This window comes from Parambassis ranga, chromosome 14 (assembly GCF_900634625.1).
Source record: "Parambassis ranga chromosome 14, fParRan2.1, whole genome shotgun sequence".
NCBI classification, from domain to species: Eukaryota; Metazoa; Chordata; class Actinopteri; family Ambassidae; genus Parambassis; species Parambassis ranga.
This window is the reverse complement of record NC_041034.1, coordinates 3,142,740-3,166,886: the sequence shown is the minus strand read 5'-3', so window position 1 is coordinate 3,166,886 and position 24,147 is coordinate 3,142,740. Positions and strand designations below refer to the sequence as shown.

Here is a 24,147-nt window from a genome sequence, read left to right as displayed (position 1 = left end):
GCTCCAAAAAACTTTAAGTGATGACAAAGGATAGAAACAAAGCTCTGATGCACAGTTTTATAACAACTATTCTGGTATTTATGTAAAATTTGGCCAAATGAAACAGATTTTAATGATGCATTACCTCAAATTAAATGTAAATAGATGCCTAAATGCAGTTTGACTGCATAATATCTGCTGATATTTGTCTTTTAATTGTTTAATATGTGTATTTAATTGCAGTAAGTATATGTAAGACCCTTTAGTTGCACATAAATGTATTAAAATGTGAGTAAAACTCAACATAAACAGCTTTGTCTGACAGTTCGGTAAATTACGAGCCGTCCCTGAACGCAACAGGATGGAAGGTGGGTTTTTCTCCTCTTTTTTTTCTAACTTTTTTTGGGGAGGGGGCACAAAGCATTTCCTTTTTCCATCTGCATCACACAGCGGACCAACAATCAGAGCTGTTCGCACGGATTAAAGTCGAGCGGTGGGATGCTTCAGAAACATCATCCGCTCAGAAACGACAGCACAAAGTTCATCTGGGATTCAGCAGCCAAAGTTTGACGTAATTCTTTCCCGGACATCAGGAGAGAAAAACCCTGGAAGTGTCATCATGGAAGCATAACCCAGAAAGAAATAACAGATTTTCTCCCTTCTTCAATCTGGAGGTAATCTGGAGGTAATCTGAGGATGTGAAAGTTTGGCCTGGAAAGAAGCATTTTTAATACACTTTTCCACATGTCTTCTTCTTCTTCTTCTGCTGCTCCTCCTGCTGCAGACTGAGCCGCACTCACACCCAACATCTCACTTCTGCTGGATTTTAGAGAAACTTTGCTGCTGCTGGAGTTTAAAATCTGGGATTATATATTTTCAGGAATCACTGATTTCTAAAAGGATTATACACTTCATGTCGGATTAAGAGGCCTGTTTTGGAGACGGACACCGTGGAGACAAAGTACAGGAGTAAATATAAGAGACAAGAAGTCGTTACGAAAATGTTATTTGGGTGAAATCCACGGAAACACACCAGGAAGCCCAATGAGCGGCGCACAGTCAACACTCACTGACAGGTAGGCTGCACGGCGGCTGCTTCTGTGGTTAGTTGCTTCTTTAATCCACAGTTTTTGGGTTTTGGGTCAGATTATCTGTGGGGAAGACGACGCCGGACTCCATTTAAAAAATCAGAAATTTAAATCACTTGTGCCTTGTGGAAAATATAGGATCTCATTAATGATGACTTCACATTCTGATTTGTGTTTTTGCCAATTCGGCAACAAAATCCCTCCAAAAAACAGCTACAGTTTCTACAAAGTCACATTTTATAGGTTTTATCAGGGAAAGTTTACGCTGCGTGGTTGTTGTGTTTGGGGAAAAAGGATTTAAAAGTGCAGTTTTATTATATTTAAGGCTGTTTGCTGCACTATTATATTACATGCATTATGTATTATAGAATTGCCTCGCAGGTAGTCCTGCAGGGGGCGTCTTCCTGGAGTACTTTTTAATTTAAGATCTGTGGCTACTTAAAAAAAAGCTCAGCTAATACCAGAGCTTCCTGTATTTTTGTCTTCATTAGCTCTTCTTCTTTATTCCTTGGCTTTTATTTGGGCTTAAAGACGAGCATTATTTTGCAGGTGCACCCTTTAAACATCACCTCACTGTGTTGTAAACCTCCACATGACCCGTTACGCCACAGCATTTTATAAATCTTGTCAGTGATCATAGAGACATTAATCTCTGTGACTATGATCTCCCTTGTATATTTTTACACTCAGTAATCTGGAACTTCCTTTGAGGAAACGCCAGAATAAAGGTGCACATGACTGCCTCGGAAAGTCAAACAAAGTCATTTGATTTCTTGACCTTCAGCCTGCAGACAGAACCGAGCCGTCTGTTTGCTCTGTTGCTTTTTTTTTTTTTACAACAATGGGCCTCCTCTACTGTGATTATTAAAAAAAAAACCATATTAAGCCTTAAATCCTAACAGGTTCTACTAGGGGTGTAAGAACAAATCGATTCTGTGATATATTGCGATATTTTATTTAAGTTGTGGCCAAAAAAGATTTTTTTATTAATTATTTAAGAGCAAACATTAATTTCAACATCTTACGTCCCTTTCAGCATAAAAACAACCTGAACGTGAAATACAGTTGCATTGTGCAATGTGTTGTCTTGTTGTGCTTTCCATACTCTCGATACGATATATATCGTATATATGATAAATACGACACCGTCCTTGTTACAGTATCAGGATATATCGTATATCGTATTGTATCGTGGCATGTGTATCGTGATATGTATCGTATCGCCACATTCTTGCCAATACACAGCCCTGTGTTCTACCATGAATTGATGGATCTTCAGTACAGCATGACATGGACATCAGACGTTAGCCTGTCTGACACAAAGCCCACAAAACTCCGTGTGGCTAAAATACTCAAACTTCTAGATTTGATTAAATCAAACAGATGTTTGTTTGCTAGCACACCACTGAGCTTCAGAGGTCTTAGTGCTTTACAGCTGGACAAAACCAGGATGGTAGTTTCCTGCTTCTTCATGCTAAGCTAGGCTAACACACAGAGAAGGACTCTATACCCTCTAAGCCGCCCCCCCTTTTAGTAAACCTTCAGGTGGCTTCAGTGTGGTGCTGTTGCCACCATCTTGGAGGCCGAGGCTCCACCTAACTGCCAGCTGGTCCAGAAGTGAGTGAAGAGATGAGGTGGGCAAAGCCACCTGTCATGGTACCCACCTGTCAATCAAAGTGGTCATGGAGACAGTTGCACTTTTAGCCCCAAGTGGCTAGTTGAGGAACTGCAGTTTTTTTTTAGATTTGACTCCCTACTGATAACATATTCAATTACAAATCTTATAAATTATTATAACTAGCATGTCACTTCTGCAGCATTTTACGCCTGTAATTTGTCGTGTTGGACTGAGAACATCGGACAAACAACATGCGCAAAATGCTGTACTGATCCATCCATATCTACAATCAATGTCCGGACAGGCTCTGAATCCCATCCTCACACTGTTTGACACAGGAAATGTGACGCTTCAGCCTTTTTTTTTGGAAATTAGTTTACTGGTTTTTCTTTTGTCTTTTATTCTGAAACATCTTAGTCCAAATGTCATCTGTGTGTGACGTGCATCTCTGCTTTAATGAGAGAAAGACACACACTGTGGACCCTGAAGGTTATTCTGAAGCCTACAGAAATGGGTTGTTGTTGCCTGGCAACAGCTGTGCCAGCAGCTCCAGCAGTGGTTAGGTCACATCCTGGACTTCGTTCAAGTGTTTCTCAGAGAGAAGAATTCAGTCTGCTCCGTTTCTCTTGACATTTGTGACGTTTAGCTGCTCACATGTGACATGTTCTGCTGTCGAACCAGAGCTCGTCCTCTTTTTTTTTTCTCCCAGAGACAGCTGGCTCCTTTAGTGGCACAGTTTCCTGCAGGTTGGGTGGAAGCAGCAGGCTTTTAGACCTGCTAAGTAAAGCTGTGGAAAATCTGAAACATGGCTAAAAATAGATGCACGGAAATGAACAGGTTATTCATGTTTTCCAGATTGAATTTTTCTTTTAAATTTGATCTAAGCTGATCTAAGCTGCTCGTGGTACAGCGGCTTCTTCTGCACATAGTTTTCCTCTGCAATGAAGGAATATCACCACTTGTTTCTGAGCATTTTAAACCTTCTTCAAGGAGACTTCTCAAGTGATTGATAAGTTCATAGCTACATGACTCCTCCTACACACTTAGTAAAGGGTCTGCATTTATAGCACTTTTCTATCTACTGATAGGTACTTGACCCTCACTAGGGTTCAAACACCAAACACTGGGAGCAACTTTTGCATCCCGGGATCGAACTGCCATTCTTAAGATAAGCAGGGAGCTGCTTACCCTCTTGAGCCACAGCTCCCTTTATTTCAGTGACTGTGGAGTATTCAGATTGCTTCTGTGGAGGAGTCAACATCTTGGAGCAGTGATAACATGTCAAAATGGCGACCACTGAGCTCCTTCTTCATCTCAGGGAAGAGGGAGCAGTCTGAAGGTGTGGATCAGGGTAACGGGGCAGGCGTAGGATGATGGTGAGCTCGTCAGTTGGTGGAAGAGCTCTCCACTTTCCTGCATCGTTTGTCGTGTTAAATTGGACTCTAAATCACAGCATGTGGTGTATGCTGGGGGTCAAAGCCTCACAGTGTCAGAGGGAGGCTCACCAGTGAGGAAGTGTTGCGCCTGTCCTGTACACACTGGTTATTCTGCACTGATGTGTCACCAGCAGCACTGTCTGTCTGTCAGTCAGTCAGGAAGGGCTGCGAGTGGTGGTGGTGGTGGTGGCGGAGGGCCTAATGGACATTGTTTTACAGTGATGTCACCACTTCCTGAAGAGGGGGACAGTGGTGGGAGGTCGTGGGCGGGAAAACACACAGATCAGCAGAACTATGCTGCAAAGAGCAGGAGCTGGTTCAGGTTGGAGCGACACCCTCAACAACTAAATAAATAAAATAAAGACATAAGTCGTCCTACAGGAACCATAGTTAGAGACTTAAATCTGTATTTAGTGTCTAATGTCTGTCTAAACTCTGGGTTTACGGCATCCTGATTAGATCACTGCTGAGAGTTCACACACTCATATTGAATCTGTGCTCGGTGCCAAGAGACGTCCAGTGAAATTGCACAGTGATTTATTACTGGAGAATCCAGATTTTTAATTAAGCAGTGGACTGTTTACATATAAGATCTGTGTGTTGATTGGACCGTAGAAAACCTCAGCACATATCCTCAGCTCTGCTATATTTGGAGTTCAGGACAACTCTGGCCTGTCAGAGCTAAAGTCCGTTCTGTTATCATCCCAGAGGAATCGTCTGGTATTTTTGGCATCTCAGGCCCAAGTGGATTGTGTGTATGTTGTTTTTCTTTTGTCCTGCTTTGATAACCATGCAGGAAGAAAGTTAAGACAGACTGTGTAGCCGATATCCCAACTGATTGACAAGACAGTATAAATTGATAATTCTCTTTCATCAGGAAGCAGGCAATCCTTTCACATCAGCACATTTCTGCTTAAGAGATTTTAACCATTTCCACCACAAAGGGTTTGGGGCACACCACTATGACAACATTTCTTAAGTGTTTCACATTCTGTGAAGTTTTTTGAACAGGCTCCTTAAAGGTCGGGTAGGAGATTTCATTCTGATGCACTTTTTGTTAAATTAGTGTAACTTCTCTTTACAATCCGATAGCAACCAATTAGTTCGGCAGTTTCACATTAAAACGAAGAATATGAATCATCTGTGGAAGCTATAAAACACTAAAAACATCAGCCAATCCTCCGGGTGGACCCTGCGCGGAGTATTGGCTGGTTGTCACTCTCTTCCTGCTCTGCGTGCACCAGAGAGGTACGTGCATGATGGCCAAAGTCACAGACCGCAGCTCGTCTTCAGGTAATGCGCGTCCATGTGATTGGGGAGGCGTGGCTTCAGGGTGAGCTCCGAGAGAAAGGGGCGTGTGTTTACTTTCCAAATCTGGCTGACTCTCACTGAGTTTTCAAAATCTCCTACCCTACCTTTACCGTGCTTGTCAGGCTGGAATTTACTTTCTAAGTACAGTTGAGCACAGTTCTGTAACAGCTGCTGACTCAATTTGTGGATGTTTTGTAGATGGAACAAAATAACCTCATCCTTAAAGGACCATCGGAGATGAGTTACTGGCACCTAGTGGTGAGGCTGCAGAATGCAACCCAATGAACTGCCCTCCATTTCTTAGTGTAGACACCATCTTAAGCAGTGCCTGAGTTCTCCTAACTTCTGGCTAATCGGGAAAAAAAATGGACAAACAGGTGGAGCTTGAGTGGAGCTGAGATGCCTCGGTGATGACCAGGCAGCCAGGGATGTCCCCACCTGTCACTCAAAGCAGCCATGCCTTGTTGGACATTATAACATGAGGGTCTATGGGAGCCAGGTTTTGATACTGATGCATTTGTTTCAGGTTGTGTTATTGGTTGTATTATGTACAAAAAGTAAAAACCTTCACCATGCTTCGAAAATGCTTCTTGGTTACCATGGTGACAGGTTCAGCCCTAAATGACTGATCTGATTTTCATGTACATACATGTAGCTGCATAAACGTTAATTTACCTGCCATAAAATTCAAACACCACCGGTTAATTTTGGTTGTTAAATTGGACATTTTACCATGGAGGTCTGTGGGGATCGACTCACTTGTGCAGCCGCCCTCAAGTGGCCACATGAGGAACTACAGGTTTTGGAACTTTTGTGCTGGCTTGGCTCAGCCATGGAGGCTTCTGCTGAATAAAACATAATTATTCACAATTCCAGATGACTATACACATAATTCTGTATATATATTTATTCTAATCCTCCACACTGCTCTTGCCTTGTGGCCCAGACTTTAAACTTATTCTATATCAGAAGCTGAGAGCTGAGTTCCTCTCTCTTATCTTAACTTGCGGAGCTGCCACCCTCCCTCTGAGCAGGATGCAGTCTGCCCTTGTCTCACCACATCTTATCAACTGCTAATCTCTTCTAACCACAGCACAGAGGTACCCCGAGTGGGCCTTCAGATCTCGAGGTTACCACTCTCCTTTTCAACATGAGTATTGTTTGTGGGTATCCGCTGCATTGTGTTTAGTCTGCTTCGTTTTCCAGCAGCTCCACAGAACGTATTCCTGCTTCTCTGTCGGAGTTTGATATCCCAGCGTTTAATTGATTTCCTCCTTCCTTCTCCATCAGGACAGTTTAAACAGGATTGTTCTCTCTGTCATGCCCCTAAGACGCCTCCTTCCTCCTCCTTCCCGTCTCCCACCTCCCTTTCTTTCCCAGCCTTCTCCCCCATTCAGGAAACTGGAGCAGAGCCAAGAAAGCCTGCTCTCTGTTTCCGGGAATCTGTCCCACAAAGCCACAGTATAGTAAGCTGGCCCTGACGTGGGAGCCATTGTTAAAAGCCCCGGGCCCCCATTGTCCGAAGGAGGAACAGCAGCACAAACAAACCCCTCTCTTGTGGAATGAGGAGGAGGAGCTGGTGGGAGGGAGACGAAAACAGGGAACCTCAGCTATTAATAAATGAACTACCACCTATAAGTCCAGCTCCCTGAGAGACATTAAATAAACTAAACACAGAGTGCAGGGAGAACAGTTTATCAGTCACCAACAGCAGATGACTGGACTTTAATGGATCATTGTCTCCAGCAGATCGGTTACTGTACGGGACGTATTGGCCCGATCAGAAGGAATCAGTAGATGGAGGTCAAAGGTCAGAAAGACCTCACAAAACATGTTCATGCTCTTACAATATAAGCATGGATGGAACTTGGCCATTAAACTGCAGTTCTATGAGTGACCACTTGAGGCAAAACAGCAAAAGACCAACAGTGGTGATATCAACGTAGCTTTGCACCCTCTTGTGGTCATGTAAACGAGTGTCTGTTACAGATGGGGGATTGTTGCATTTTCATGTGAGATTACCACAAAGCGACACCTTCAAGTCTATGCGGAAGTGTCAAAAACTGCAGTTCCTCAAATGGCCACTTGAAGGCTTTCTCCAGATGTGAGTCAACCCCCTACGCTTCCAATGTTAAAATGTCCTAAAAACATTTTACAGGAGGTGCCTGGAACAAAAAGAAACACTCATTACAGTGGAAGTTTGGTGTTTGGGAAACGGTGCTACATTAAAATCATGCTGTTTAGTTGTAAATGTTTTGTTTGGTTCTCACCTTGATCCACTTTTTGTGTCTGTAGGACCCCAAACATTCTAAACAAGGACCCAACAGACAAGAAACCAAAAAATGAGAAATCCTCCGTCTCCCTCAAACATGAGTTTGACCCAACAGGTAGGACATCTGTACTCTGGTTTACATGTTTTTGTGCTTTTGATTGTGTTTAATTTGTTTTTACATGTTCTGTGCTGAAGTATAACTAAAGAGACTTGTGCACTATTTAATGGACACATTTTCTAAATTTTAATAAATCATTAATAATAATTTTAAGCAACATGATTTTTTTAGTTTTCACTATTAGTCATTAGATACATAGCAGTTTAAATCCAGCCTTTAGAAAACTATGATTTTCAACATTACCCAGAACTAATCATTTATCGATTAGTTGATAATATTCAAATTAATACATGAGAAAAATATTGATTTAATTGAACCTATAAACTGTCAGTTGGAGCATGATGTATTTAGAATTTCTTCATGCACTTTTTTCTTAGATTTTTTTATCATGTATTTGCTTCAAACTTTAAAATGATGAATTCTTCCACAGTTTTCTTACAGATCGTGTTCTGGGCACAAACAGAGATGTTGTTGGATATAGGAGTCGCTCAGAAACAAGTTGTTAAGGTGGTTGTCGGGGTTGCAGGGCTGACATTAATCCTTCCTGCCCTTTTGTTCACCCCTGGAGTCTTGAGGCTCCTCATGGAGGCCAGAAGACGACCAATTATCCACTCAGCTCTGTCAGATAGTTCTTTGAAGTCGTAAAAAGGAAAACCAGAGGGGCAGATAGAGAATCACTAAACTTCCTCAGTGGCTGCAGGAAGAACATCAAGTTTTCGTCTTCTTCTCAGATGTTCCTTGGAGATTTGAGGGCTGAGTTCTTGGTACGAGGTCGTGGCATTTAGCTCAAATTTATGTTTTCTTCTCTAACCTTTCAGTTAGTATCATTTGTAGTACAAACAAATGACAAATGTCCTGAGATATTTTTATATTACTCAACTGTTTAAGGCTGGAGTTGTTCTTTAATAAATTCATGGCTGTTTTGAGGGAAGTAAATGAAGGTGTTAACTTCGTCCTCAGCTTTACTCACACTTCATGTCATTGCCCTGTTTCGTATTGGCTGGAAGTTAGGCACTGATAGCTGGAACATCCCACGTGAGATAAGGACATGTTGTTGCTGTTTATTGATTTGTTGATGGGTCCTCTGCAAAAAGACGCAATAAAAACATACTAGAGGACCCAATAGTGAACTTTGTGGAACACCACAGTTAAAAGAAGAGGCCAAACTGCCATATCAGCTTGGACGTATGATTATCAGTGGTCACTGTCGGTGCCATCAAGAGACAAAATCCAGGAAGAGACGGTTGTTTATTACAGTCAGACAAAGAAAAAATGTAGTAAAGCAGTGAGATTTTATACATTTCTAAGAAAGATAGGGCTTTTGTTTTTCCCAGGCCGGGTCAAACCTCGACATTTGAAACAACAAAGGGTTCTGTACCAGACATGTTAGTGTCGGCCTTAGTTCGACTGTGCGGGTCTGTTTTTATAGATGAAGTGCTCCCAAAGAGACGAAAGGGGAACAAACCCTCTTAGTGGTGAGTCTAGTTCTCAGGCTGCTATCTCAGAAGCGGTTTCTCTTTCAGTCTCTTGATTTGTCATTTCCTGTTGGAGACTTTTTTCCCACAAGTGAATGTTCTAAACTAATCCACATATTATACAAAAGAATGACCTCATATATGACTTCTGTATAACGCTTTCTCTTAGTTTGACCCTTTGGATCTAAACATCTGTCCTCAAAGCGGTGTGTGGAAGGAAAACACCAAGCATCAGTTTTAGGTTATGTTTCTGTCTTTGGTGGCGTTCGCTGTAATGACATGTGTTTGTGCTGGCGCATGGCAGGTCTGGTCCAGCGCTGTGTGATAATCCAGAGAGATGAAAATGGCTTCGGGCTGACAGTAAGTGGAGACAACCCTGTGTTTGTGCAGCTGGTCAAAGAAGGTAAGGCTCTCTCTCTCTCTCTCTCTCTCTCTCACACACACAGACACACACACGAACATGAACACAGTTGTAGAAGCAACATCTCTGACTCCTTTTGTTGTTGTTGTCGTTGTTGTTGTTGCATAGATGGGGCTGCGATGCGAGCTGGTGTCCAGACAGGAGACAGGATCATCAAGGTTAGCCTTGTTGATTCTTCTGATCTTCAACATGACTTTAATAAGAGAACAGATGAGATTAGCTTTGTTTTTTTATTTTATATCCAGTGTGCAGGTCTGTGCAGGGGCTCTGTGGCCCCAAAATGATTCAGTTTAATTAAAAAAAAATAAGCATCCTTTAACTGGCAACAAACAGAGGCACTGGAATAGGACCTTGTGGAACGCCACTCAGTACACAATACACACCTCCTTTCCCTTGTTAAAAAAAACAACCTTATACAAACCCATCTTGATCCAGGGGGATCTGAGGAAGCACTGGAAGAACTGAACTGTACAACCGACAGCGTAACAACCGACATGCTAACCTTCCTCAGTGGAGGTTTTTTTTGCAAACTATTGATGTGATTGGTTGAAGTTAGCCTGTGATGGGCAGTGACCTACTTTAGATGCATTATGAACTGTCGGATGGTTCTGTGGACCAGAACTTCCACAGGTTTCTGGTCTCTCAGACGTTCATGCCATCACGCAGAGGTCGACACAATCATTATTTCATGACCATAGCTGAGAGCAGTAAATCCTTTTTCTGTTCTCTCAGATGCAACATAAATTCTGCTTGGTTTATTTAAAAATATTAAAATAACTTGTGGATGTATTCTCCTTTAAGCCCATGCTAACTTTACTGTAGCTTGTTTTTCTTCATTACTATGGACACAGCCACCAAAAAAAGCAGCATCCTGCTTCTGTACAAGTTCACTAAATCTGCTGAAACAACAAATTCACTTTGCCAAAGATAAAATTATACGTGTGTCGAATCAATTTGAATTTTTTTTTACATGTTCACAAAGGAGTAGCAGATGTTCCTGGCCTGAGAGCCGCAGACCACGTAGAGAAGAGAAGATGAAGTGAAGCACTGAGCTTGTGTTGGTGGTTTTGTTCAGAAATAAACTTTTACTTTTTGTCTTCCGACAGGTCAACGGGACCTTAGTCACACATTCAAACCACATAGAGGTTGTAAAGCTGATAAAATGTAAGTATACACATCTGGTTGTGTTGTTTTTAAAGCGCCCTAATACTAGAATGTTTTCTATAGAGACTAATCAATCTTGAATATGTGTTTTTAGTCTTGAAACCCTCAATTATTGTTATTTCCTGGCATGTTTTGGTTACAATAATAATAAAAAAATCACATTCAGACAAATTTAGAAAAGTATTAGTCACTACAGCTGATGATTGGCTGAATCATCTGTCAATCAAACAGCCATGCATAAATAAATTCTACAAAAAACTTTGGGATTTTCCCGTTACCGAACAACTGCTGACTGGGCAGTTTTCACAGGAACAGACCCAGACACTGAAGACCAGCACAGCAAGTTGCTGTTAGTCCTTAAAACTCCTTTAATGTGGTCTGACAGATCCTCTCCCCTTCATTCCTTTCCCATGACTTCTCTCCCCCCCTGCAGCGGGTTCCTATGTGGCCCTCACGGTGCTGGGGAGGCCACCGGGGCTCGCTCAGATCCCCCTGGAAGAAGAGAAGGAAGGGAGCGAGGACAGCGGCGAGGTCAGCACGCCATCCACTCTGTCAGCGCCGCACTCACCTGCACTGTCAGCAGGGGAGCAGAGCAGCTGTTTGGACCACATCACCACCTCCTCCTCCTCCTCCTCCATGCCTGATGGGGTAACGGTCCAGCCGTTAGCTGAGCTGAAACAGAACTTATTATCATTTTTTTTAAGTGGGAGGCGTACATTATGTGCACAGGCTTTGATGATGAGAGAATTTTTGGGCCTCAGGCTTCAGCCTCAGCTTACAGGCTTTAAAGTTGCTTCAAGTGCAGCTCCACAACTATTCAGTGAACACTTATAAGGAAGCAGAAATGAGCCTTCCTTTAAAAATGATGCAGCAGCAGCAGCTTTAACTCAGGTTAGTGTGTGCAGCCTGCTGGATCTCAGTGGTGAAGCTGCGTCACTCTGACATGATGTTATTTTTAACTGTGATAAGGTTCATGATAAGTTTATCAGGCTGGTACAACCCACGCCGCTCATTATTTTTAATTAGCTCCATCATTTCAGTCCATTTCAGTCACATTTTACCAGAAACTGCTGCGATACGGCTGCAGCGTATAACTCTGACAGAACACGCCTTCAATGACTTTAACTTCCTCACTGTCACAGGGTATGTTTCTGATGGATTTATTTCTTATAGAACAAAGCTTTGACCTCTAAAATCATTATTTTTTTCACGTCACACAGATGACATCATCATAAGCTGAGAGTTCGGTGCAGCTGATCCGTCACAGCAGCATCGATTAGGGGCCTGTCTGATTTTTTTGTTTGTTTTTTTTAGGTTTAGAATATCCACACACACCACAGTTATGACTCATTCATGTGTCACCACGTCCTCATACGTAAACAGCAGATTAACTCGGTTGCCAGTGACTCCACAGAAATGAATGTTTGGTGCTTGTATAAACACAGACAGTCAGAGCGCTAACAGAAGTGGTCATTATTAATCTGTCTTCACATTTTCACCCAGGAGACGAGGCTCTACGTCCCGTCCCAGACTGTTGCTTATCAGTCCCACTTTTATACATTTTACATCCACTTATTTTACATGACTCTCACCAGGGACCGGTTGCTTCAAAAGTTTTATTGTCCTGAACCACAGACCACCATTTGTTGTCAACAATTGCCCCAAATATGAGTAGCCATCATCAACATGTCACCGTGATGAAGTGCAAACCTGCAACATTTGTTTTTAATCAATAAATCCAAACTGTGGGAGAAGGTGTTAAACGGTGGACACCATTTTTCTTTTTCTTCTTTTAGGATGGAGCCTCGGGGTCCAGGAATGGTGAGGCCGAGGACGGAGACAGCGGGTCTCCTCTGAGGGAGCAGACGTCGCCTTCGCAGGGCGACAACTGGGCCCCGGTCAACAACAACTCTGTGAGTGCTACAGGGATTAAATAAAAGTCCATTATTATGTGAAGTGTACTCACATTTTTTACATATAGACCCTTTAAAAACATTTTCAGAAGACTCAGCTTGCTAATCTGCGTTGTCTTTGTACAGGAATAAAATGTGACCAGGTTTTGCTGCTTTAATTACTCGGTTTGGTTTGGTCCGCAGAATCAGTGTTTTAAAATCTTTGTATGCAGAAAGATCTAAATAATATAGCAGTTATAACAAGAAAGGATAAAACAAGAGTGTTATTAGAAAATCACCATCTCCTCTAAATCTAAGTAAATTAGCAGTTAAATCTATGCAAACATTTAAAAGTAGAACATTGTTTCACTGGACTCTCAGTTAAATGACAAGACTCCAGAAAGTGACAAAAAAAAATCTGAAATCTTTTGCAAAACGGAGGGAAAAAATGGAATTAACATACAAGACAACCTTAATTGTTTCTTTCTTTAGAGTATAAACCAGTGCCTCCCTCCACATCTTGACATTTTCAGGATGTTAAAAAAAGAAAGGTGTACATGTGGACAGCAAAGGGTGGACAAGTCGGATTAAAGACTGATTTTTAATCCTAGTTTATTTTAAAGGAGCATTAACTGTAATTAAAAATGTACGTTTTGAACCTTTAGAAATGAGTTAAAGTCGACTTAAGTCTTTATTTTAAGGCTGCATAAAAACTCAACAAGTGCCTGAGAGGCAGAAAAAGTCCTAACTAAACGTCTTCTTTGAGCACGAGGTAATAACCAGAGGCATCTCAGATGACTGTATCAACATTTTTATCAACCGCTCCAATCGACTCTTTTAAATATTTTCCATTTACGGATTAAAAAAACACTTTTCTTTGAAGGGTTTTACCAGGTGCTGCTGTTGACCGGAGATTGTTGTTCATACCCTTCTGTAGCATTACCCGCTGTTGGCTATTAAAACCAACACAAAGCCCCTCTGACGGCGCTGCTTACACAGCTTCCTTTGTAATAACAATCTTTTTATCACAGCTTCTATAAATAGCGCTGAAATGGTCCTACTTTGCAATCTCTGGAGGATTTCCCAGCATTCAGCACCAGACTAAACAATCAATTTGGTTGTAAGTGCTGTGTTCGTATATGTGTGTGTGTGTTAGGTGAACAGCAGCCCCTTCACAGACAGTCCTGGCAAAAGAGAGACGCCCTGTCAGAGCCCGGACGTCAGCCGCAGAGACAACGTCTGCCCGTCACCCGACACTGAAGACGCTCCTGACACTGTAAGTGGCACAGATGTGTTAGCATGCTACGTTAGCTCACTCAAAATTCAAATTTTGTTCTTATTAATGTCTCCGGGAAAGTAGCTTAATGTGGACATCATTTGAAGCTGAAAGTCCGGTTTAACTCTTCCATCCATCACCCAGGACTCCTCCACCCAGGGCACGGTGGGAAGCTCTCCCTACCTCCTCAACCTTCAGATTATTGGAGCAGAAGACGACTACTTTGACTCTCAGCAGGAGCAGGTATTTATAGAACTGATTCTGAGGACATCTTGTGTGTCACATGATCACCATCCAATGAGCTGCTGTTTGTTCCTTCTTCAGATCAACGGACACTGCAGCTGTTTCCAGAGCATCGACCTTCTGAAGTCTCGACCTGCTCACCTCGCGGTCTTCCTCCATCATGTGGTGTCACAGTTTGACCCCGCACCTCTGGTAGGCACACAAATTTTACCACATCTCTAAGAGGAGCTCACAATTACATGTTTTTATTTATTACAGCTTAGTTTTGGATTAATTAACTATTTGGTAGTTCAGTGAGTACCGTATATACAACAGCAAGTCATTAAATAGCACAAGGACACAGGCTGGGGCTATCAAGCTAGCATTCTAATTTTAATAAATATCCAATCATATAAGTCTGAGACAGTTGCTACTGCTTCACATGATCACTATTGGTCATTTTAGAATCAGAAATACTTTATTAAAAAAACCTTACATTGCCGAAACCCGGGATCGAACCAGGGACCTTTAGATCTTCAGTCTAACGCTCTCCCAACTGAGCTATTTCGGCTGGTTTTTATGTCACAAAAACCACAACCAACCGATAACGTGATTGGTTACAGGCTCTGACCTCTTCCTTGTGCCAGTGTTTGTGTAAATCTAAACTTTAACACTTTTTTTTTTACTGCAGATTCAAATCAGTCTCGTAGAATAGTAATAATCGTTATCAGTGGGCCAAGGATTGAGCCCTGTGGCACCCCACCACTGATCTGACAGCTCCTTTCTTGTACATTGTTGAACTGCACTACAAAGCGATGTAAAGCTTTATTACCGCTTGTCTTTGTTAGCTGTGTTACCTCTATGCTGACATGCACAAACAAACCAGCTCCAAAGAAAGCCGACGCTTCTTCATAGAGTTCCACTCGCTGTTCCTGGATCGAACCGCGGTGAGTTTTCAGTGTCTTTGTGGAAGATCTGTGGTGTCCTGGATTCTTTCTGTTGAGGTTGTTTTCTTGTTTTTACCAGAATCTTAAAGTACCAGTGCCAGAGGCAGTCGCAGCTGAGCTGGGTAAGACCTCAAAACTGTAAAGTAACAAACTGAATGTTAATGAAGGCGCTGTGTGAGTAAGATATTAAGCATGTTTGTGTGTGTGTGTGTGTGTGTCAGAGAAGCGCAGGTTGGAGTTAATCCCAGAGGAGCTGTGTAAACAGTACACTCAGACGTTGCAGGACTCACTTTTACCAGACCTGCACAGGAACCTGGAAGACTTCAGGTAACTGTCTGTCTAATGTCTAACCCTGTTGCCCTGTTGTACAACTATTAAATTCAACATGTGGTAATTTGTGTGTGTGTCTGCGTCCAGACAAAAGCGCAGCATGGGTCTGACGCTGGCCGAGGACGAGCTGTCCAAACTGGACTCAGAGCGAGGAAAAGACCAGCAGGCGATGGAGAAGGAATGCTCCTGTGCTGAACACATCCTGTCCAAGATAGAGGATATCCTGTGAGTGCATCCACACACACACACACACACACACACTCCTCATACTCCTTATGTGATTATGTGTGTGTGTGTTGTTGCAGGTTGACGTCACAGCCCTCAGAAGAAGAGAAGTGGTGAGAGGAAGGACTTTTTTTTTTAAAATATATTTTTATATCATCAGTCGCTGTGAACTGTCATTTAGAGAAGTGCTTTAGTTCTTGTTCCTCGGTTTGGCAGCTTTTCTGTTCATACTGTGTTTGTTAAAAAGTGGTGTTTTTGTTTCATGCTGCAGCCAAACGATGCAGTATGTGATTCTGACCTACATGAAGCACCTCGGGGTCAAAGTGAAGGAGCCTCGCGGCCTCGAACACAAACGAGCGCGCATCAACTTCCTGCCTAAGATTAAGGTGCAGCCTCATCTTCCTCATTTTCCTCCTCACACACAGACATTATGAAGGGATTGATACCTCCCACCGCACAGTGTGTGTGTGTTGAAACTGATCTTCTTTAGTTATCTTAACACAATATTGTTGTGTTTTACTGTAAATAATCAGAAAAGTATCAAACCGGAAAAAGAGGGGGAGGAAAAGGTGAAAAAGCCTCGATTTCCCAACATCCTCGGCCCGCCGCGCCGTCTAAGCAGAGTGGACTCCACCTCAGGTGACGACAGAACTACACCTTTTAACCCTCCGCGTCCTGTTCTGTGTGTTAACGTCTGTGGTTGTGTGTGCAGTAGGTAAGGCTGTGGAGCTGAACAAGCAGCGCTCACCAAAGCTCTCCCAGCCAGCCTTCGGCATTCCTGAAGTCTCGGACCCCTCGAGCTCCGGGCGGGTCCGCTCCAATCAGCTCAGCGAGGGGTCGGACACCAGCATCCAGTCTGTGTCCTCCACCAGCTCTCCCACCGCGCCGGCCTCAGACACCAGTGGACAGGAGTCAGACTCCAGTAAGATCAGCTCCTGTTTGTACTGAAGATGCGGAGGTAAAAAGAACAAACGTCATCTGTTCTCTCCTCTGCTCCTCAGATCTGTCTCCTTTCTGCATCCCAGCCAGACTGAGTGATGGTCTGCAGTCCGGCGATCACCAGGACGGCGTCCCTTGTCCAACCAGCACTCAGTTTGACTTCAGTCCTTCCAACCTGGAGCAGCGGGAGGAGGATCAGGATGCCTTCAGGTATTTAACAGCTCTGTTTAAGAGTTAGTCGTGACTAGATCCAGATTTTGGGCTCTTATTATTTCTTTGTTGAGTCAGTCAAAGTGGGTCCAAAAGCCCCAAAATCTGTCCTACCTCAAGTGTGACGAGATGAGGGATGAGACTTGGGACCTCCAAATCTGAGGTCATGGATCTCAGCTTGAAAAGAGTTTAAGTATCTTGACTGTCCGCGGTAATGGTGGCTCTACTTGTGGTGAAAGAGAGCTGAACCAAAGCGCAAGGCTCTCGATTGACCAGTTGATTGATCTTCTCTTTCACCCTCATCTATGGCCACAAGCTGTGGGTAGTGACTGAAAGGATGGGTGGATGTCTCATTTTAGACCAATAAAAGCTGAATTTGCTGAACTTCAGAATGTCCTTTTTTCAGTTTTGCTTGTTAAAGTCAGGTAGGAGATTTTGAAAACTCAGTGAGAGTCAGCCAGATTTTGAAAGTAAACACACGCCCCTTTCTCTCAGAGCTCACCCCGAAGCCACGCCTCCCAATCACATAGACGCACATCACCTGAAGACGAGCTGCGGTCTGTGACTTCGGCCATCATGCACATACCTCTCTGGTGCAGAGAGCAGGAAGAGAGTGACGTTTTATAGCTTCAGATGATTCATATTCTTCGTTTTAAAGCGAAACTGCCGAACTAATTGGTTGCTATCGGATTGTAAAGAGAAGTTACACTAATTTAACAAAAAGTGCATCAGAATGAAATCTCCTACCCGACCTTTAACAGATCAAATTATTGATCAATTGTTGAATTTAATCTTTATAAATGTAAAGTTATCCATGATAAAACAGTTCAATGCAGTAAATAGAGATAATTTTTTTTGTCTGCAGGATGGAGGTCCAGTGCCCGGTCAGTTCTACTGACATCCAGAGCGAAGACGACCAGGGCGGCGAGGCGGAGTGTGAGGAAGACCCTCTGAACTGGCAGCGGCTGGTCAGCCGAGACGTCCTCGCCACCTTAACGCCACAAGAGATCAACAGGCAGGAAGTCATCAACGGTGAGCGATTTCACACATGACGTGAAAATGAAGCCGTCCTCTTACATCTCTTGTGTCGGACCCTTTCAGAGCTGTTCTACACGGAGCGCACCCACTTACAGACGCTGAAGGTTCTGGACTCTGTTTTCTACCAGAGGCTGAACAGAGACGGCGTCCTTCCACCAGAAGACGTCAAGCTTATCTTTACTAACCTGGAGGAGATCATTCAGCTGCACGGTAACATCACACAAACTCAGGCTCATTTACATATTTCACATATAAATCATGAATAACATGAATCTCTGCTCGCTCCTTCTCCACAGTTTCCATAACAGAACAAATGGCAGCGATCAGGAAGAGAAACGAGACGTCCGTGATCGGTCAGATTGGGGACGATCTGCTGGCCTGGGTACGTGTGTCCAGATGAAACAAAACACTGTCACAGCAGTTTGATCCATGAGAGAGCCTCATCGGTCCAGATTGGAAATAAAAATATCCCTTCTGGATGAATTTGCTTTCAGTTCAGCGAGGACGAAGAGGAGAAAATCACAAGAGCCGTGGGAACTTTCTGCAGCAACCAGCCATCTGCACTGGAGCTCATCAAGACCAGAAAGAAGAAGGACCAGAGGTTCAACCTGTTCATGCAGGTCAGCAATTTAATTCAATTTAATTTAATTTAAACTGTAAATAAACCTTTGAGGTCATCCTCTTAGAGGTTAATATATGGGTTTTATTTACTTTAATCAAAAGAATATAATTAGATATATAGTTTAATGTCATTTTTGACGTTTTTCTCAATGAAAACGACCTCTAAACGACCTAATGAACCTTCAGTACATGTTCCATTGCTCTCCTCACTTGCTGCTCTCTTCTTCATCTCAGGAAGCTCAGAGGAACCGTTTGTGTCGCAGGCTGCAACTTAAAGACATCATTCCTGCAGAAATGCAGAGATTCACTAAGTACCCACTCCTGCTGGAAAAAATCGCCATGTACACAGGTACACATGTGACATGTGTGCGATTTAGCGACAGATTTGTTGTGGGTCAGTTTGTAACAGCTGGTTTTATGTTCTTACAGAAGACGATGAAGAAAAGGAAAAGGTGAAGAGAGCTGAAGAGTGCTGCAAGAAGATCCTCAACCACGTTAACCAGGCGGTCAAAGAGGCTGAAAACAAACAGGTGCAGATCTGAAATCAATAAAGCAATTCAGGATTTTAGCAACTTAACACCTGATGGTGTTTTTTTTTTCTCACAGAGACTCGAGGACTATCAGAGGCGGCTGGACCTCTCGTCTCTAAAGCAAAGTGATGTGGAGCTGAAGGTAAGAACCGTTCGTCCTCAGCGCACATGTGTTTATTTACTGATGAAGCTGAATCTGTTCTTTCTGTGGAGAATCTGGACCTGACCAAGAGGAGGATGATCCACGAGGGGCCGCTGTCCTGGAAGGTCAATAAGGACAAGAGAATTGGTACAGACACGTCAGAATGTGAAGAAAAAAAACCCAGGCAACTTTCTATCAACAGGAAAATGATGAGAGCGTTTTCCTTTCAGAGCTCTACACGATCCTCCTGGAGGACATCATGGTCTTACTGCAGAAACAGGACGAACGTCTGGTCCTCAAGTTTCACGGCAAGAATCTGGCCAGCGTCACCGACACCAAGAACATCTTCAGCCCCGTCATTAAACTCAACACCGTCCTGGTTCGGCCTGTGGCAACAAGTAAAATATTTTACTCTTCATTTTTAAAGCTCAGAGCATCATTAACATTAGACTTTGTATAAATACTTCATTCATACATTAGCTAATTAGCTAATGCTAATGTAGCAAAAAAAATAACCTGCTCAAAGTTTCCATAATAAAGCTAGCGTGGTGCTGTTTGTTTCTTCTTATTGACCTACTTCCTGTAAAAACAGGAAGCAGGGGAAAAGCTGCTCTGATTGGTCAGCTCCAATACCCCTCACAGGCTCCGCCCACTATGTGGTGCTATTAGAAAAGGAGTGATCCAGGCAGAGGGAGGGGCATATAAAGTCAACGACAAGTTGGATCTGGTGTAAATGAACACACGCCCCCTAGTGCAGGATGAGTCATCGGAGCATGTTAATTTTAACTTAACATGTCAATTTTACCTTCGTCAGACAACAAGTCTTTCTTCGTTCTGTCCATGTCGGAAAACGGCGCTCAGATCTACGAGCTGACGGCTCAGTCAGTGTCCGATCAGAGGACGTGAGTCTGGCGCCCAAAGACATCATCGCTTGTTTGTTTGTTTTTTAAATGTCCTGTCTCATCCTGCTGTGTCTCTTGTCCTCCTTCAGGTGGCAGCATCTAATCACACAGGGTGCCGACGCCATGAAGGCCAAACCTCACAACCACGACACGCCTGCCGCTCGGTCAGAGTGAGTCCACCAACACTGCTGCTGATGGTGTCCTAATGGGTTTATGGTTTACAGTGTGCGTGTGTCTCTTTAGAGCTGAGCAGGACGCCATTGAGATCATCAACCGCGGGATGCCGAAAGCGAGCCAAGAGCCGAACGGGACGTCAAGTGAAATCATCCATTCTTCAGGTATCAGAGGAGGCTCTAATAATAAATCTGTTACGATCTTCATGAATTAAAACCTTGATGTTTTCCAGATAAAGACGCCTCCTCTTCACCGAGCAGCAGGAACCCCTTCAATGGCCTGAAATCAGAAGATGAGGAGGAGGAGCTGTCAGCAGCAGATAGACAGGAGGAGGAGGAGGATGAAGAGGTGGATGAAGCAGAGCTGGAAGCCTTCCTGGATGGTCAGCTGGCTGACAGGCTGCTGCAGGAAGGATCACGTCAGGGCATCGCCATCGAAAGCGACGAGCTCAGCACGTTTTCCTCCTCCAAAGCCGAGGACGCTCTGAGGACGCGTACGTCTTTATTGGCTGATAGATTTTGGCCTCTGAGATGTTTGTGTGATGACTTTCACACCCCTGTTGTGTTGTAGTGGCGATGCTGAAGCAGGCCCTCTTCACCCACATGATGGGCAGAGAGGCGGAGGAGAACAGACAGAGCGGAGCCCCGGGGAGCCCCGAGGCGCCTCCGGCTGCCTGCGACGAGAGCCAGACGTCTGAAAGTTTACCCAAAGACAACCAGCAGCTCCCACCGGACACACCTGAACCCAACGGTAACAGTAGAGCAGCACTGAATCATTAAGGCAAGAATTCATGTTTCTGTAAGCGCACACCTGACGCTCTGCTTCACCCAGGTGGGTTTGTGGTCCTGGATTTTGGTGGAGGCTCTGGGGAGAGCAGCACTGATGACGACGTGGGAGGCGACGTGGGGATCGACATGAGGAAGCTGCTGTCGTCCTCATCGCAGACAGGGAGCGGCGGCGGCCCCGGCCTCAGTAGGCAGCTGATGACCCACCTGCGCCTCCTGCAGGCCGACCTGCAGTATTTGAAGGTGAACCCAAAGTCCTCAGTCAGAAACTTGCAACTCTTAGGAGGCACACACTGATCCTGCTGCTGCTGTACAACGACCTCTTTAACACAGAGGAGCAGCCACTCCAAAACTTCTCCCGGAAGACGGAGCTCCTCACTCTGCCTCTGGGGGGAGAGTCTGACTAAACTCCTGGTTAATCCAAATGCGGGCATGAAGCTGAGCTGTAAGCTTCTGAGGAGCTATTTTGAGCTATTTTGAGTGTCTGTAGGAGGTTCCGACTGTTGGCATGTTGGCAGCGTCACAGTCCGCCTAAACTCCAAATACAGGCAAAGAGGTGGAGCTGAGGTGGGCGGACACTCATGGAAGAAGGCAACTCGTGCTGTGATTTGGCAACCGCCTGTCACTCAAAGCAGTCGCATAATTCTCACCACTGTACTTTACCTTGTTTACATTGTACTACACCCGCTGGGTTTCCCTCACTAACGTTGGTATATTTTAATATACGAAGCCATGTTGGGCAACTTCTTATATTTGCTCCAAGTTCATCCCTCTGCGGGACACATACAGTCTCAGAGCCAGCAGTCGGCTGAGATTCAAGGTGGGCCGTGGTCCTGGAATGATTTGCAGGTCCGGCTGAGGATGTCGTCAATACTGTACATGTACCCTGCACACACTCTGTACCGCTGCTCATCTCAGCCAGGATGTCCTTGAAAAAGAGATTATTAATCTCAGCGGATCTTTTCCTGGATAAATAAAGGTTAAGTAAATAAAATTAGTATAATTAGAAGACCTTTAAATTGTCTTTGTTGTTGTGATTGTTCTGCTTTCAGGATGTGGAGACCAAATTCAACCAGCTGCAGCAGACACACAGTGACGCAGCTGCCGACTCCACCGACACCACCGGTCAGTTTGAACTCTCTCACCGCCGCATTGATCTGTGTTTTTTCTGTGTCTGAGTGTCACGAACATTCTGTGTGGTATTTCCAGATGGCATCATTCAGTGATGGCGGCTCTCCCCGGACCTGCGTCATCCCCCTTCCTCTGGCTCCGCCCACAAATGTTTCACAGAGACTTCAGACACAGAAGGTGTCAAAATCAGGATCGTTCCACTATAATCTTCTTCAACCAGCAGGAGAAGAATCATGGATGTAACCATGGACACGCTATATTATTAATAATATTAATAATAATCAAGTTATTTGAAACACTGGAAACAAAGTGAAGAACTGACTGATGTACATATTAAAAAAGAGACACAACGTTTGTGGCTTCAGGACTTTAGTTAAAACAAACAAACACCTCTATTATTCTTCAAGAGAGAATATAAATATTAACCCCTAAAACACCACACCTTCCTCAGAGACGCAAATGTTTCATATTTTACCCTTTTTACGACCTTTGGCTCCTAAAACTCCAGTCTGGCATCAATCACCTCAAATTTATTCCACGTTTCTGTTTTGATTTATTAAATGAGAAACATGCTAATTGCTAAATGATGCTGAGCTGTTTCTCCCTGTTTTTATGCTAAGCTAGGCTAAGCTACTAACAGGAATGTACTTAAAGGTACAGTTTATAAAATTTGAAACAGTTTAAGAAAAATATTTAAGGAATTAACTAAACTTTTGAAGAATTAAGAGTTTATTTAGTTATCATGCTAACCAGCTAGCACCACAAACTTTACCTATGATGCACAAATCTCTGCTGCAACAACACAACTCTATTAACTCTTTATTTCAAATGGGCATTTTATTGTTGCCTGCTAACACATGGTAACCAGATATAAACAAACAAACAAACAAACAGTGTAATTCTCCATTGTTTTAGCCTGACCATATGCCATGATGCTTTTATTTTGAAGGAGCATTTTCCTGTAAAAATGGGTCCAGGCTGCTATTTCTGATCACAAAATGTCCTCCTGATTCACTTAAGCAAACAGCAGGAGAGAAAAAGTCCAGTGCTGTAAAATCCCTACAGGACTTGAACGTAGCATTTTTAAATCAAACGGTTGCATGAGGAAAACATGGATTTGATTTTATTTAGCACTTTCCACTAAACGACACAATTTCACAAATGTGCGCACATGTGAACTTTTTAACGATATTTAACATTTATTCTTTAGAACTACAAAAAGTGGTTGGACTGAGAAGATGTCGAGCTGCCACATGACTGCACAGGCGACGCCGTGGCGGCTCTGCTCTTTAAGTACTTTAAGGACAGTTTCAGGGGAAACGCCTGTAATGTTCAGTGACTGCATACGTTTTGTTGTTTTTTTATTACTTGCTTTGTTTCACGTGATGCGACCTTGTCATGTTTTAACACAAAGGATACAGCAGTATTAATGTTCTTTTTAATGTTCGATGGTCATTAACCCTGTGTGCTCACACTGTGACAGAAGCAAAGACTGATAAAAGTGTCATTTCATATGAGTGAGTGGTCGTGTTAACAGACGTTTTTATGAGTAGCATGAAGATAATGAAGACTTTCTACTTAAATTGAAGTGGTGACATTAACCATTCGGGAATGAAACGAGAAACACGGTTTTGGTGGCTCATGTGATGATGTGACGTACAGGACGCTGCCTCCTGTTTGCAGGTGGACAATGATCCAAACTGGACAGCAGCACACCACCCAAGAGTTTGTCAAGGAAAATAAGTGAAGATATTCTTCACTGGCCAATCTGACAGAGCTGCTGTTCAGTTACTGAAGACCGGAGTGAAGCCACGAACCAGCAGCATCTGAAGGCAGCTGCAGTAAAAGCCGACAAAGGGCGGAGACTGTCATGTCCGTGGGTTCCAGACTCCAGCCGTCAT

General features: G+C 43.5%; 1 protein-coding gene and 1 non-coding gene across 5 annotated transcripts; one reads left to right on the top strand and one right to left on the bottom strand.

The window, feature by feature from the left end:
- Positions 1–419: 419 nt before the first annotated feature.
- arhgef12b (Rho guanine nucleotide exchange factor (GEF) 12b) lies at positions 420–23,763 on the top strand. Of its 4 annotated transcripts, XM_028420911.1 has the most exons (37): positions 420–653; positions 860–1,055; positions 7,728–7,819; positions 9,602–9,700; positions 9,827–9,876; positions 10,825–10,882; positions 11,316–11,530; positions 12,679–12,795; positions 13,931–14,050; positions 14,195–14,293; positions 14,375–14,485; positions 15,121–15,219; positions 15,299–15,341; positions 15,441–15,546; positions 15,637–15,774; positions 15,855–15,887; positions 16,046–16,160; positions 16,308–16,413; positions 16,487–16,696; positions 16,776–16,923; positions 17,789–17,955; positions 18,025–18,171; positions 18,258–18,343; positions 18,456–18,581; positions 18,817–18,931; positions 19,012–19,112; positions 19,189–19,254; positions 19,326–19,401; positions 19,485–19,652; positions 20,069–20,156; positions 20,246–20,326; positions 20,400–20,494; positions 20,563–20,823; positions 20,901–21,080; positions 21,162–21,358; positions 22,168–22,240; positions 22,325–23,763. In XM_028420911.1, the coding sequence occupies exons 2-37, from the start codon at positions 1,024–1,026 to the stop codon at positions 22,339–22,341; spliced, it is 4,035 nt and encodes a 1,344-aa protein (XP_028276712.1). In that variant the 5' UTR covers positions 420–653; positions 860–1,023; the 3' UTR covers positions 22,342–23,763. The 4 variants fall into 4 exon arrangements, with proteins under 4 accessions (XP_028276712.1, XP_028276713.1, XP_028276714.1 ...); XM_028420912.1 differs by having other exon boundaries at positions 420–1,055; positions 16,490–16,696; XM_028420913.1 differs by having other exon boundaries at positions 420–1,055; positions 20,246–20,320.
- On the bottom strand, positions 14,771–14,843 carry trnaf-gaa (transfer RNA phenylalanine (anticodon GAA)). Its single transcript has one exon. It is a non-coding gene; the product is annotated as a tRNA-Phe (tRNA).
- Positions 23,764–24,147: the final 384 nt, after the last annotated feature.